At 37.9% G+C, this 14,825-nt stretch overlaps 1 protein-coding gene across 1 annotated transcript in view; it reads left to right on the top strand.

Moving 5' to 3' along the window:
* MEIKIN (meiotic kinetochore factor) overlaps positions 1-14,825 on the top strand; it is a 123,608-nt gene that overhangs the window by 55,979 nt on the left and 52,804 nt on the right. The window contains exons 9-11 of the mRNA XM_089909288.1: positions 1,444-1,608; positions 3,130-3,210; positions 13,733-13,852. Of these exons, the coding sequence (XP_089765414.1) occupies positions 1,444-1,608; positions 3,130-3,210; positions 13,733-13,852 (366 nt within the window). The remainder of the gene's footprint in view (positions 1-1,443; positions 1,609-3,129; positions 3,211-13,732; positions 13,853-14,825) is intronic.

The following is a 14,825-nucleotide window of genomic DNA, read 5'->3' as shown; positions in this document are numbered from 1 at the left end:
ATGCAAGGTGTGAAATTTTCAGTGAAAGAAAGGAGTTAATAGTTGACAGTAAGTACCTCACTCTTTGCTCCATACCTTTGTTCTTTCCTTTGCTTGGACTATATCAATACCTTATACCTCTTCTACTTTCCTCCCCTCCTCTTTCTTTATCATCCTCTTTATCCCCTTACCCTCAACTCAAAATCTTGTCATTCTCAAATTGCATTCTCCTCAGTTATGTTGAATATATTTAAACTTTGAATATTATTCTACTTTATTTATTTTTTTATTTTAATTTATTTATTTATTTATTTTTGGCTGTGTTGGGTCTTCGTTGCCGCGCACGGGCTTTCTCTAGTTGCAGCAAGCAGGGGCTACTCTTCGTTGCAGTGCACGGGCTTCTCATTGCGGTGGCTTGTCTTTATTGCGTAGCATGGGCTCTAGGCATGTGGGCTTCAGTAGTTGTGGCACACGGACTCAGTAGTTGTGGCTCGTGGGCTCTAGAGTGCAGGCTCAGTAGTTGTAGCGCATGGGCTTAGCTGCTCCACGGCATGTGGGATCTTCCCGGACCAGGGCTTGAACCCATGTCCCCTTCATTGGCAGGTGGATTCTTAACCACCAGGGAAGTCCCTGAATATTATTATAAACACATCTTGAAAGCCTAAGACAAGTCACATAACTTAGGACAAGCAGTCACTGAACAGTTTTCAGTGCAGGGACTAGTTGGTAAAGCAATACACTTTCCTTTTTTGTTTGTTTGGTTGTTTTTGTTTTTGTTTTTTGGTGGTACGCGGGCCTCTCACTGTTGTGGCCTCTCCCATTGCAGAGCACAGGCTCCAGACGCACAGGCTCATCGGCCATGGCTCACGGGCCCAGCCGCTCCACGGCATGTGGGATCTTCCCGGACCGGGGCACGAACCCGTGTCCCCTGCATCGGCAGGTGGACTCTCAACCACTGCGCCCCCAGGGAAGCCCGCAATACACTTTCTTGTAGTTGCAGCTTCCTGATGTCTTAGAAAGGACTTTTTATTTTTTAAATGAAGATTATTGCATAATAAAGATATTTATATAAATATATTTAATGTTTTCTCTAAAATTTAGTTTTAAATAGTGACAAATAAATAGATCTTATTATCATTTTTCTTTTCACAAAACACTATTTGGGAGATGTTACCTTAAATGTGGTAGGACAATTTTTTGAGCTGAGTATATTTCAGACTATTTTGTCTTTCAACAGATTTTTTTTCCTTAAATATATTAAAAACCTTACTTTTTTAAAAAAAGCTTTTTAAGTTTAAAACTTTCTTTCAAGTTGAGGGAATTATAGATAGAAATATAGATCCCATTTTAATTATAACAATTATAACACAAATATATATAAAACAAAAATAGGACATCTGAGACATGATACAAATGTTTTTATAGCATTGTAAAATGTGTTTTATGATTCTGAATTTGTTTCAGCCTGAAAAAGATCCTGAACCTAGAGATACAAGTTCTCAAACAACATTAAGCTCTCATCACCTAAATATCAAGGTTCCATCATCTCACCAGAGGTCTGTTGTAGAAAGCAGTGCAGGTAGATCAGTTGCTAAAGTTCTGCTGCCTCAGCCCCTCAAACCTCCGTTGGTAAGCACTGGCCTTTTATTAACTAATTCTTGAAAAGACTATAAAAAGAAAATGTACTTATTAGGAAAATTTAGGTATGCATTAATGTCTTAGCAAATCTAGGAAAAAATGCGGAGAATCTATGTACTTACAGCTATATACAGGCAGATTTTTTTTTTTTTTTTTTTGCGGTATGCGGGCCTCTCACTGTTGCGGCGTCTCCCGTTGCGGAGCACAGGCTCCGGACGCGCAGGCTCAGCGGCCATGGCTCACGGGGCCAGCCGCTCCGCGGCATGTGGGATCTTCCTGTACCGGGGCAGGAACCCATGTGCCCTGCATCGGCAGGCGGACTCTCGACCACTGCGCCACCAGGGAAGCCCCAGGCGGATGTTTTTTAAATGGATTGACTGTTGACAATTGTGTCACTTGAGACCACTGGGAAGAGATTATTCCGGCAGAATTAAGAGTTCAGGGCTTCCCTGGTGGCGCAGTGGTCGAGAGTCCGCCTGCCGATGCAGGGGACACGGGTTCGTGCCCCGGTCCGGGAAGATCCCACATGCCGCGGACCGGCTGGGCCCGTGAGCCATGGCCGCTGAGCCTGTGTGTCCGGAGCCTGTGCTCCGCAACGGGAGAGGCCACAACAGTGAGAGGCCCTAATAACGCAAAAAAAAAAAAAAAAAAAGCGTTCAAATGGCATATTGGAGGGGGTAATACCTGAGAAAGGAAAGCAGGGAGGAAGAAAGATTGGGCTGGAATAGCCTCAGTCTTCAATGCAGATCTGACAAAGGCTCTCCCAGTGGGGAGGTCTGGAGCAAAGATTGTCCATTACAGGAATATTATGTTGGTCTGCTATGCTTAGATGTTGGCTGAGGCTTGCCCTAGAAGATGATGGCCTCAACCTGAAAGCTGAAGCAGATTCTAAAGGTGTTGCAGCTGGGCAGTATCAGCTAACTGCACTCCTTGCAGTGGAACAGCATGTATTATTTGTAACCTTTGCATGGCAATTCCTAGGGTAGAATAATCCCTATTGTTCAGATGAACAAATTAAAAGATCATATAGGTAATAAATTAGAGAACTAACATATTTAGTGTACTAGGTAAATTTACTTATAATTTTTTTGATAAAATCTTCCTAATAAATATTCCAGATTATGTCTTGAACAACTAGTTTAAGAGATTTTAAGCCAGAAAGAAAGAGTTCAAGAAAGAAAAGACGAAAGAAAGAAAAAAGAAACCTAACACAACTTCCCTGTGATGTTCAGGTTTTATGAATTTGGGTTCCAGGCTTTGCAGCATGTAATGACACCTATTCAAAGAGATATATAATTTTTACCACATAGAGTTCTCTTGGAGGTTGTTTGACCTAGCTCAAGCCAAAAAATTCTTTAGTTTCCTGTCTAGTGTTTTAAAATTTAATTAGCATATTAAGATTTTATTACTATGACATATGATCTAGTATACTATTAAAATTTTGTTTGTACTGTATTAAGGTATTTTATTTCTTTCTGCTATTCAATTCCCTATTTCACAAAATACTGATAGAACACACATTCCAGTACTTCTGATAAGAAAAGCAGAGGCCTGTTAACAAGTACTCCGTCTTCACAAACAGCTAGTTTAATGGTAAGTGTTATTAGCATTTGGCACTGGTAGTATCTATTTTCTGGCTCCCTGTTCTTCCCATTATTCTATTTCTCTTAGACCAGGGGAACATCGCACATAGACAATAATGTCTGTAATTTCTGTTGCATAAACATACTTTCACTGGAAGTACTCTATATACTGGTATACATGAAAGAAAGATTTCTGTCTTCTTTAAAAATTTTTTTTATTGTGGCAAAATATATATAACATAAAATTTACCATTTTAACCTTTTTTTTTTTTTTTTGTGGTACGCGGGCCTCTCACTGTTGTGGCCTCTCCCGTTGCGGAGCACAGGCTCCGGACGCGCAGGCTCAGCTGCCATGGCTCACGGGCCCAGCCGCTCCACGGCATGTGGGATCTTCCTGGACCGGGGCACGAACCCGTGTCCCCTGCATCGGCAGGCAGACCCTCAACCACTGTGCCACCAGGGAAGCCCCATTTTAACCATTTTTAAACGTGCAGTTCAAGTACATTCACATTGTTGTGCAACCATCACCACCAACCATACTAAGAAATTTTTCATCTTGCAAAACTGAAATTTCATACCCATTAAACAGTAACTCCCCATTCTTTCTTCCCCCAGTCCCTTGTTACCACCATTCTACTTTCTGTCTCTATGAATCTGATTGTTCTAGGTACTTCATATAAATGGAATCATACAGTATTTGTCTTTTTTGTGACTGACTTATTTCACTTAGCATAATGTCTTCAAGGTTTATCTATGTTGTAGCATGTGTCAGAATATACTTCCTTTTTAAAGGCTAAATAATATTACATTGTGTGAATATACCACATTTTGTTTATCCATTCTTCTGTCTATGGGCATTTGGTTGCTTCCATCTTTTGGCTATTGTGAATAATGCTGCTATGAATATGGGTGTAAAAATATCTCTTTGTGACCCTGCTTTCAATTCTTTTGGGTATATTACTTGAAGTGGAATTGCTAGATTCTATAGTAATTCTCTTTTTACCTTTTTGAGGAGCCACCATACTGTTTTCCATGTCAGTTGCACTATTTTACATTCGCACCACAATTTACAAAGGTTCCAATTTCTCTACATCTTTGCTAACACTTGTTACTTTCTGTGTTTTTTTTAAAATAATAGATGTGAGATGGTATCTCCTTGTGGTTTTTTTTTTAACACCTTTATTGGAGTATAATTGCTTGACAATTGTGTGCTAGCCTCTGCTCTACAACAAAGTGAATCAGCCATACATACACACACATTCCCGTATCTCTTCCCTCTTGCATCTCCCTCCCGCCCACCCCCCTCTAGGTGGTCACAAAGCACCGAGCTGATCTCCCTGTGCTATGCGGCTGCTTCCCACTAGCTATCGGTTTTACATTTGGTAGTGTATATATGTCCATGCCACTCTCTCACTTTGTGCCAGTTTACCCTTCCCCCTCCCCGTATCCTCAAGTCCATTCTCTAGTAGGTCTGCATCTTTATTCCCGTCTTTCCCTTAGGTTCTTCATGACCATTTTTTTTTTTTTAGATTCCATATATATGTGTTAGCATACAGTAATTGTTTTTCTCTTTCTGACATCACTCTGTATGGCAGACTCTAGGTCCATCCACCTCACTCCAAATAACTCAATTTCGTTACTTTTTATGGCTGAGTAATATTCCATTGTATATATGTGCCACATCTTCTTTATCCATTTATCTGATGATGCACACTTAGGTTGCTTCCATGTCCTGGCTATTGTAAATAGAGCATGTCCTGGCTATTGTAAATAGAGCAGCAGTGACCGTTGTGGTACATGACTCTTTTTGAATTATGGTTTCCTCAGGGTATATGCCCAGTAGTGGGATTGCTGGGTTGTATGGTAGTGCTATTTTTAGTTTTTTAAGGAACCTCCATAATGTTCTCCATTGTGGCTGTATCAATTCCCACCAACAGTGCAACAGGATTCCCATTTCTCCACACCCTCTCCAGCATTTATTGTTTGTAGATTTTTTGTGATGGCCATTCTGACTGGTGTGAGATGATATCTCATTGTAGTTTTGATTTTCATTTCTCTAATGACAAATGAAGTTGAGCATTCTTTTATGTGTTTGTTGGCAATCTGTGTATCTTCTTTGGAGAAATGTCTATATAGATCTTCTGCCCATTTTTGGATTGCATTGTTTGTTTTTTTGATATTGAGCTGCATGAGCTGCTTGTAAATTTTGGAGATTAATCCTTTGTCAGTTGCTTCATTTGCAAATATTTTCTCCCATTCTGAGGGTTGTCTTTTCGTCTTCTTTATGGTTTCCTTTCCTGTGCAAAAGCTTTTAAGTTTCATTAGGTCCCATTTGTTTATTTTTGGTTTTATTTCCATTTACCTAAGAGGTGGGTCAAAAAGGATCTTGCTGTGATTTATGTCATAGAGTGTTCTGCCTATGTTTTCCTCTAAGAGTTTGATAGTGTCTGGCCTTACATTTAGGTCTTTAATCCATTTGGAGTTTATTTTTGTGTATGGTGTTAGGAAGTGTTCTAATTTCATTCTTTTACATGTAGCTGTCCAGTTTTCCTAGCGCCACTTATTGAAGAGGCTGTGTTTTCTCCACTGTATATTCTTGCCTTCTTTATCGAAGGTAAGGTGACCATATGTGCGTGGGTTTATCTCTGAGCTTTCTATCCTGTACCATTGTTCTATATTTCTGTTTTTGTGCTAGTACCATACTGTCTTGATTACTGTAGCTTTGTAGTATAGTCTGAAGTCAGGGAGCTTGATTCCTTCAGCTCCTGTTTTTCTTTCTCAAGATTGCTTTGGCTATTTGGACTCTTGTGTTTCCATACAAATTGTGCAATTTTTGGTACTAGTTCTGTGAAAAATGCCAGTGGTAGTTTGATAGGGATTGCACTGAATCTGTAGATTGCTTTGGGTAGCATAGTCATTTTCACAATGTTGATTCTTCCAATCCAAGGAATTGGTATATCTCTCCATCTGTCTGTATCATCTTTAATTTCTTTCATCAGTGTCTTATAATTTTCTGCATACAGGTCTTTTGTCTCCTTAGGTAGGTTTATTCCTAGGTATTTTATTCTTTTTGTTGCAATGGTAAATGGGAGTGTTTCCTTAATTTCTCTTTCAGATTTTTCGTCACTAGTGTATAGCAATGCCAGAGATTTCTGTGCATTTAATTTTGTATCCTGCTACTTTATGAAGTTCATTGATTAGCTCTAGTAGTTTTCTGGTAGCATCTTGAGGATTCTCTATGTATAGTATCATGTCATCTGCAAACAGTGACAGCTTTACTTCTTCTTTTCCGATTTGGATTCCTTTTATTTCTTTTTCCTCTCTGATTGCTGTGGCTAAAACTTCCAAAACTATGTTGAATAAGAGTGGTGAGAGTGGGCAACCTTGTCTTGTGCCTGATCTTAGTGGAAATGGTTTCAGTTTTTCACCATTGAGGACGACATTGGCTGTGGGTTTGTCATATATGTCCTTTATTATGTTGAGGTAAGTTCCCTCTATGCCTAGTTTCTGGAGGGTTTTTATCATAAATGGGTATTGAAGTTTGTCGAAAGCTTTCTCTGCATCTATTGAGATGATCATATGGTTTTTCTCCTTCAATTTGTTAATATGTTGTATCACATTGATTGATTTGTGTATATTGAAGAATCCTTGCATTCGTGGGATAAACCCCACTTGATCATGGTGTATGATGCTTTTAATGTGCTGTTGGATTCTGTTTGCATGTATTTTGTTGAGGATTTTTGCATCTATGTTCATCAGTGATATTGGCCTATAGTTTTCTTTCTTTGTGACATCTTTGTCTGGTTTTGGTATCAGGGTGATGGTGGCCTCGTAGAATGAGTTTGGGAGTGTTCCTCCCTCTGCTATATTTTGGAAGAGTTTGAGAAGGATAGGTGTTAGCTCTTCTCTAAATGTTTGATAGAATTCGCCTGTGAAGCCATCTGGTCCTGAGCTCTTGTCTGTTGGAAGATTTTTAATCACAGTTTCACTTTCAGTACTTGTGATTGGTCTGTTCATATTTTCTATTTCTTCCTGGCTCAGTCTCGAAAGGTTGTGCATTTCTAAGAATTTGTCTATTTCTTCCAGATTTTCCTTTTTATTGGCATATAGTTGCTTGTAGTAATCTCTCATGACACTTTGTATTTCTGCAGTCTCAGTTGTTACTTCTCCTTTTTCATTTCTAATTCTATTGATTTGAGCCTTCTCCCTTTTTTTCTGGATGAGACTGGCTAATGGTTTATCAATTTTGTTTATCTTCTCAAAGAACCAGCTTTTAGTTTTACTGATCTTTGCTATTGTTTCCTTCATTTCTTTTTCATTTATTTCTGATCTGCTCTTTATGATTTCTTTCCTTCTGCTAACTTTGGGGTTTTTTTGTTCTTCTTTCACTAATTGCTTTAGGTGTAAGGTTAGGTTGTTTATTTAAGATGTTTCCTGTTTCTTAAGGTAGGATTGTATTGCTCTAAACTTCCCTCTTAGAACTGCTTTTGTGGCATCGCATAGGTTTTGGGTCTTGTGTTTTCATTGTCATTTGTTTCTAGGTATTTTTTGATTTCCTCTTTGATTTCTTCAGTGATCTCTTGGTTATTAAGTAGTGTATTGTTTAGCTTCCATGTGTTTGTATTTTTTACAGATTTTTTCCTGTAGTTGATATCTAGTTTCATAGCATTGTGGTCGGCAAAGATACTTGATATGATTTCAATTTTCTTAAATTTACCAAGGCTTGATTTGTGACCCAAGATATGATCTGTCCTGGAGAATGTTCCATGAGTACTTGAGAAGAAAGTGTATTCTGTTGTTTTTGGATGGAATGTCCTATAAATATCAATTAAGTCCATCTTGTTTAATGTATCATTTAAAGCTTGTGTTTCCTTATTTGTTTTCATTTTGGATGATCTGTCCATGGGTGAAAGTGGGGTGTTAAAGTCCCCTACTATGAATGTGTTACTGTTGATTTCCCCTTTTATGGCGGTTAGCATTTGCCTTATGTATTGAGGTGCTCCTATGTTGGGTGCATAAATATTTACTATTGTTATATCTTCTTTTTGGATTGATCCCTTCATCGTTATGTAGTGTCCTTCTTTGTCTCTTGTAATAATCTTGATTTTAAAGTCTATTTTGTCTGATATGAGAATTGCTACTCCAGATTTCTTTTGATTTCCATTTGCGTGGAATATCTTTTTCCCTCCCCTCACTTTCACTCTATATGTGTCCCTAGGTCCTAAGTGGGCCTCTTGTAGACAGCATATATTCGTGTCTTGTTTTTGTATCCATTCAGCCAGTCTGTGTCTTTTGGTTGGAGTCTTTAATCCATTTACATTTAAGGTAGTTATCAATATGTATGGTCCTATTACCATTTTCTAAATTGTTTTGGGTTTGTTATTGTAGGTGTTTTTCTTCTCTTGTGTTTTCTGCCTAGAGAAGTTCCTTTAGCATTTGTTGTAAAGCTGGTTTGGTGGTACTGAATTCTCTTAGCTTTTGCTTGTCTGTATAGGTTTTGATTTGTCCATCAAATCTGAATGAGATCCTTGCTGGGTAGAGTAATCTATGTTGTAGGTTTTTCCCCTTCATCACTTTATATATGTCCTGCCACTCCCTACTGGCTTGCAGAGTTTCTGCTGAAAGATCAGCTGTTAACCTTATGTGGATTCCCTTTTGCATTATTTGTTGTTTTTCCCTTGCTGCTTTTAATATGTTTTCTTTTATTTAATTTTTGACAGTTTGATTAATATGTGTCTTGGCGTGTTTCTCCTTGAATTTATCCTGTATGGGACTCTTTGTGCTTCCTGGACTTGATTAACTATTTCCTTGCTCATATTAGTGAAGTTTTCAACTATAATCTCTTCACATATTTTCCCAGTCCGTTTCTTTTTCTATTCTTCTTCTGGGACCCCTATAATTCGAATGTTGGTGAGTTTAATGTTGTCCCAGAAGTCTCTGAGACTGTCCTCAATTCTTTTCATTCTTTTTTCTTTATTCTGCTCTGCAGTAGCTATTTCCACTACTTTACCTTCCAGGTCACTTATCCATTCTTCTGCCTCAGTTATTCTGCTATTGATCCCTTCTAGAGTATTTTTAATTTCATTTTTTGTGTTGTTAATCGTTGCTTGTTTCCTGCTTAGTTCTTCTAGGTCCTTGTTAAACGTTTCTTGTATTTTTTCCATTCTATTTCCGAGAGTTTGGATCGTCTTTACTATCATTATTCGGAATTCTTTTTCAGGTAGACTGCCTATTTCCTCTTCATTTGTTAGGTCTAGTGTGTTTTTACCTTGCTCCTTCATCTGCAGTGTGTTTCTCTCTCTTCTCATTTTGCTTAACTTACTGTGTTTGGGGTCTCATTTTCGCAGGCTACAGGTTCGTAGTTCCCGTTGTTTTTGGTGTCTGTCCCCAGTGGCTAAGGTTGGTTCAGTGGGTTGTGTAAGCGTCCTGGTTGAGGGGACTAGTGCCTGTGTTCTGGTGGATGAGGCTGGATCTTGTCTTTCTGGTGCGCAGGTCCACGTCTGGTGGTGTGTTTTGGGGTGTCTGTGGCCTTATGATGATTTTAGGCAGCCTCTCTGCTAATGGGTGGGGGTGTGTTCCTGTCCTGCTAGTTGTTTGGCATAGGGTGTCGAGCACTGTAGCTTGCTGGTCATTGAGTGGAGCTGGGTCTTGGCGTTGAGATGGAGATCTCTGGGAGATTTTCACCATTTGATATTACATGGAGCTGGGCGGTCTCTTGTGGACCAGTGTCCTGAACTTGGCTCTCCCACCTCAGAGGCACAGCCCTGATGCCTGGCTGGAGCACCAAGAGCCTGTCATACACACAGCTCAGACCAGGTACGTGGGGAGTTTCTTGCCTTTTGGGAGGTCTGAGTTCTTCTGCCAGCGTTCAGTAGGTGTTCTGTAGGAGTTGTTACACATGTAGATGTATTTCTGATGTATTTGTGGGGAGGAACGTGATCTCCACGTCTTACTCCTCCACCATCTTGAAGCTCCTCTCTCTCCTTGTGGTTTTGATTTGTATTTCCCTAATGGCCAATGATGTTGAGCATCTTTTCATATGCTTATTAACCATTTTTATATCTTCTTTTGAGAAGTGTCTTTTCAAGTTCTTTGCACATTTAAAAAATCAGGTTGTTTATTTTTTTGTTGTTCAGTTATAGGAGTTCTTTATATATTCTAGATATTAACCCCTTATCAGATATATGGTTTGCAAATATTTTCTCCTATTTTGTGGGTTACCTTTTCATTCTGTTGATAGTGTCCTTTGATGCAGAAAAGTTTTAAATTTTTATGTAGTCCAGTTTATCTTTTGTTGTTGTTGTTTTTATTGCCTTTGCTTTTGTGTCATATCCAAGAATTCATTATTAAATGCAGTGTCATGAAGGTTTCTCCCTGTGTTTTCTTCTAAGAATCTATAATTTAGCTCTTACCCACCCGGGGTTCTTCTTAGGTTCAACTAAACAGCAGGTATACAGCTGATTAGGTATACAGCAGGTATACAGTAGAGCAGGATCAGATATTCCTCTTCAGCAGGAGCAGTCCTCACAGAAGTCCATGTAGTAGCTTATATAGTAGTCTGGGGACAGCTCAGATACAAGGAGATGAGATCCAGTATCTTTTGTAATAACACATAGGCGCAGCTTCCAGGGTCCCCACAAGGGATATGCCTAATTACAAGAGTCAGGGAAGCCCAAAATATGGTGCCTTTTCTGGTATTTATTTACTTATAGTGTGCGTATAGTTCCTCCCAGTCCAGATGCAATTTCTCAATCAGATACCATTTTTACCCTAAGCAATGTTACCTAGTAATACAGTTGACATTCTTACCTTTATCCTAGTGGAACAGAGTTGGAGAGTTAACCAAAGATCACTTTTTCAAGATGGGGAAAAGATTTCTGTGAACACTCTGCTCATAATCTTTCCAGTGTTCTAAAGATAAATACTTTTTCCAGAAAATGACTTTCATTTTTTATTCATTTTTGTTTTATATTTTGGGTTAAAATGTATATATGAGAAATAAGTGTTTAAAAATGAGTTTTTTCCCCTACAAAACTAATCTTTTGACTATTTTGTAAATACCAACATCTTTTTAAAATTAAGCTATAATTCACATTTTATAAAATTCACCTTGCTAAAGTGTGAATTCAGTGACTTTTAGTATACTCAGAAGGTTGTGCAGCCGTTGACCCCTAATTTAGGAACATTCAGGAACATTTTTAGGAACATTTTTCATCACCCCCTTAGCAGTCACTTACCATTCCCCCCATCTCACCCTTCAGCTCCTGGAAATTACTAATCTACTTTCTGTGTTTTTAGGTTTGCTTATTAATAAGTGGCCATTTCATAGAAATTGTATCATACAGTATGTGGCCTTTTTGTGTCTAGCTGCTTTCACTTATAATATTTTCAAGATTCATCTATGTTACAGCATTTATCAGTACCTTGTTCCTTATTTATGGCTGAATAATATCCCATTATAAGGATATACCACATTTTATTTTCTAATTCATCAGTTTATGGGCATTTGGATGAATAATAGTGCTATGAGTGTTCGTGTACAAGTCTTTGTATGGATATATGTTTTCAGTTTTCTTGGGTATGTACCTATAAGTGGAAAAAGAATTAATCGGTTACATGGTAACTGTATGTTTAATACTTTTTTTGTGGTGGACTTTTAAAAACAGCTTTATTGAGGTACAGTTCACCTATTTAGAGTATAAATTTCAGCGTTTTTTAGTATATTCACAAATATGTGCCATTATCACCCCAGTCAATTTTAGAACATTTTTATCACCTTAAAAACAAACCCTGTACCCTTTAACCATTACTATTATCCCCTTATTCCTCCATCCCACTATCTGGCCCCAAGAAACCACTAATCCGCTTTCCATCTCAGTAGATTTCCTGGACATTTTATATGAATAAAATCATATAATATGTAGTCTTTTGTGACTAACTTCTTTTACTTAGCATTATGTTTTCAAGGTATCAGTACTTCTTTCCTTTTCATGGCCAAACAATATTCTATTGTGTTCATGGCCATTTGGGTTATTTCTGCCTTTGGACTATTATGAATAAAGCTGCCATAAACACCCAGGTACAAGCTTTTGTGTGGATATATGTTTTCATTTCTCTTGAATGTATACCTAGAAGTAAAATTGAAGGGTTATAAGGTAACTCTATGGTTGGTCATTAGAGGAATTGATAGACTGTTTTCCAAAGTGGTTGAATAGTTTTACATTCCCAGCAGCAGTGTATGAGTGTTCTGATTTGTCTATATTCTTACCAACACTTACTATCATCCATCTTTTTGGGTGTGAAGTTGTATCTCATTGTGATTTTGTAATGGAGCTTATTGGCCCTTTGTATATCTTCTTTGGAGAAATGTCTACTCAGATCCTTTGCTCATTTAAAAGTTAGGTTATTTGTCTTTTTATTGTTGAGTTGTAAGTGTTCTTTATATGTTCTAGATACTAGACCCTTATCAGATAAAGGATTTTCAAATATTTTCTCCCATTCTGTAGGTAAATACCAGTGTCTTTTAATAAATAAAAATACTTTTGAGAACACTTAATGGCTTAACATTTTAAGGTTTACATTTTGTTACCAAATGAGTCTGAGACTAATTGCCCTTTGGTTCTTCTACACCAAATGAGGCATATAGATTCCCCTCAATTCCAAGCTGTCATTCCTTGGCTGACTACACTGAAAGGAGGCCAGTTGACTCAAGGATTTCTGGAGATTTTCATTTTCTAGGGCCTCACTTTAATGTGACCTTCCTAACACTGTTTCAAGATACACATTGATAGGCCTGAAGTTGTTCTGTCCCCCTACAAGGAAGAGGAGCTAGGCAAAGGCAGATGCCCCCCCACTCCCTACCCAGTGCAGTTGATAATTCATTTTGGGCACACATACATGTGGTGTAGCCTAGGTTCAGGCCAGACCTAGTCTGATCTAGATAGTCAACATGACAAAGCTTCTTGGAATCCCAAACTAAAGAGTATGGATCATGACTTTGGTTTTAAATATTTTGAATTTGATGTAGAAATATGTGGTGATTTAAGTAACCTGATAATGATATGGTTATGGTGCTCAGGAAAGAGATAGAGATTTAAAAATCTCTAGTGTACAATTGGTAGGCAAAAAGAAGGCAAGGGTAGAACACTGGGGAAGGCTGACAGTTAAGGGAAGAGCAGGAGAAATTATTCCATGAGGTGTAGTTGCTGGGTATGTGAATTTCATTTAGTAGGTACTTAATATATAAAAATTAAATTGTACTTTAGCAAACGAAAATTCCTATTTAAAAAATAATTTTAAAGCTAAAGAGCCTTGTATTCTTCTTTATAGATTCACTTGTTCCCAGTTAAACATGCATCTTTTGAAGAAGTATTTCTAAATATCAGCAATTATATTAATTCAGATAAAATTATTCATATGTCAAGTTCACAAGAAAGTCATTCTATTGAGAGAGTAGTTCAACTTTCCTTTAATTAAAAATATTGTTTTTGCCACATTGAGCTTCTACAAAAGAGTAATATATTCTTTTATAGATTGATTTGTCCTCAGTGCAAAAAACATCTTTTGAAGAACTGTTTCCAAATGTCAGCAATTATGTTAATTCAAATGAAATTGTTCCTGTGTCAACTTTGCAAGAAAATTCTTCAAATGAGGTAGTATTTTCAAATTTTCCTTCACTTACTTAAAGAAATAATTACTGTTATATTGGATACTTTGTATATGAGATACTTTAAGAGATCTGTAACTCAGTTGAGGCTAACATCATCTACTTGTGAAGTCAGCTATCAGATATAATTCCAAATAAAGGATATTAGGCTGCCACAGCCAAAACACTTTGCATCATCAGGACCTAGGGATATTAAACAACTAGAGGAAATAGTATTATCCTACTTGAATCCAAAACTGAGTTTTTGTCTGTGCATATAAATTGTAGACATCAACCTAGTTATGTTAGAATGAATATATGGAAGTCCTATGATCCACTAATAAAACTCATAACTCTAAGGGCCATGGGGTGTGGGGTGGGAGTAAAGAAAGAGGATGACCAGAAAAAGAGAGAAGAACAGAAGAGAGAGAGGGAGAGAGAAAGAGACAGAAAGAAGGGGAGAGAGGGCAGACAAGAGAGACAGAGATAAACAATAAGACAAAGAGGCAGAGAGAAAAAGAAATTAAGAGGCAGAATTTAGGGATGGGCAGTGGTTCATTGCAGCTAGATCTTTTCACTGTGACCCTGGAGTGAAGGTGGGGATGCAGGTGGTGAGGAGAAAGCTGGAGATGAGATTGTAGAGATCAACAGGGGCCAGTATCAAAGAGAGTCTTATAATCCATGTTAAGGAATTTGGATTTTTTCTTGAGGTGGGGCTGGCAAGGGATTGTAAACAGGATATATCAAATGTTCTTGTATAAAGTTTATTTTGGCTCCAGGGGTGGAGAGCAGATTGTAAAAGTCTGAGACTAGAGGCATCTTGAGTGATAATCTTCAGAGAAAGAGAGTAAGAGAAAGAAAGAATATAGGGTAAGAGGCTTAAGGATAGTAAAAATAGTTTGAAATAGGAGTTTGGGGGAATGGAAGAATTAGGGAAACCAAGATTATAGCCCATTGTTGAGATCCCAGTTGAAACTGAG

This window comes from Delphinapterus leucas, chromosome 3 (assembly GCF_059928025.1).
Source record: "Delphinapterus leucas isolate spDelLeu-1000000601 "Yukka" chromosome 3, BTC_Dleu_Yukka2, whole genome shotgun sequence".
NCBI lineage: Eukaryota > Metazoa > Chordata > Mammalia > Artiodactyla > Monodontidae > Delphinapterus > Delphinapterus leucas.
This window is presented reverse-complemented; position numbering and strand designations above follow the sequence as displayed.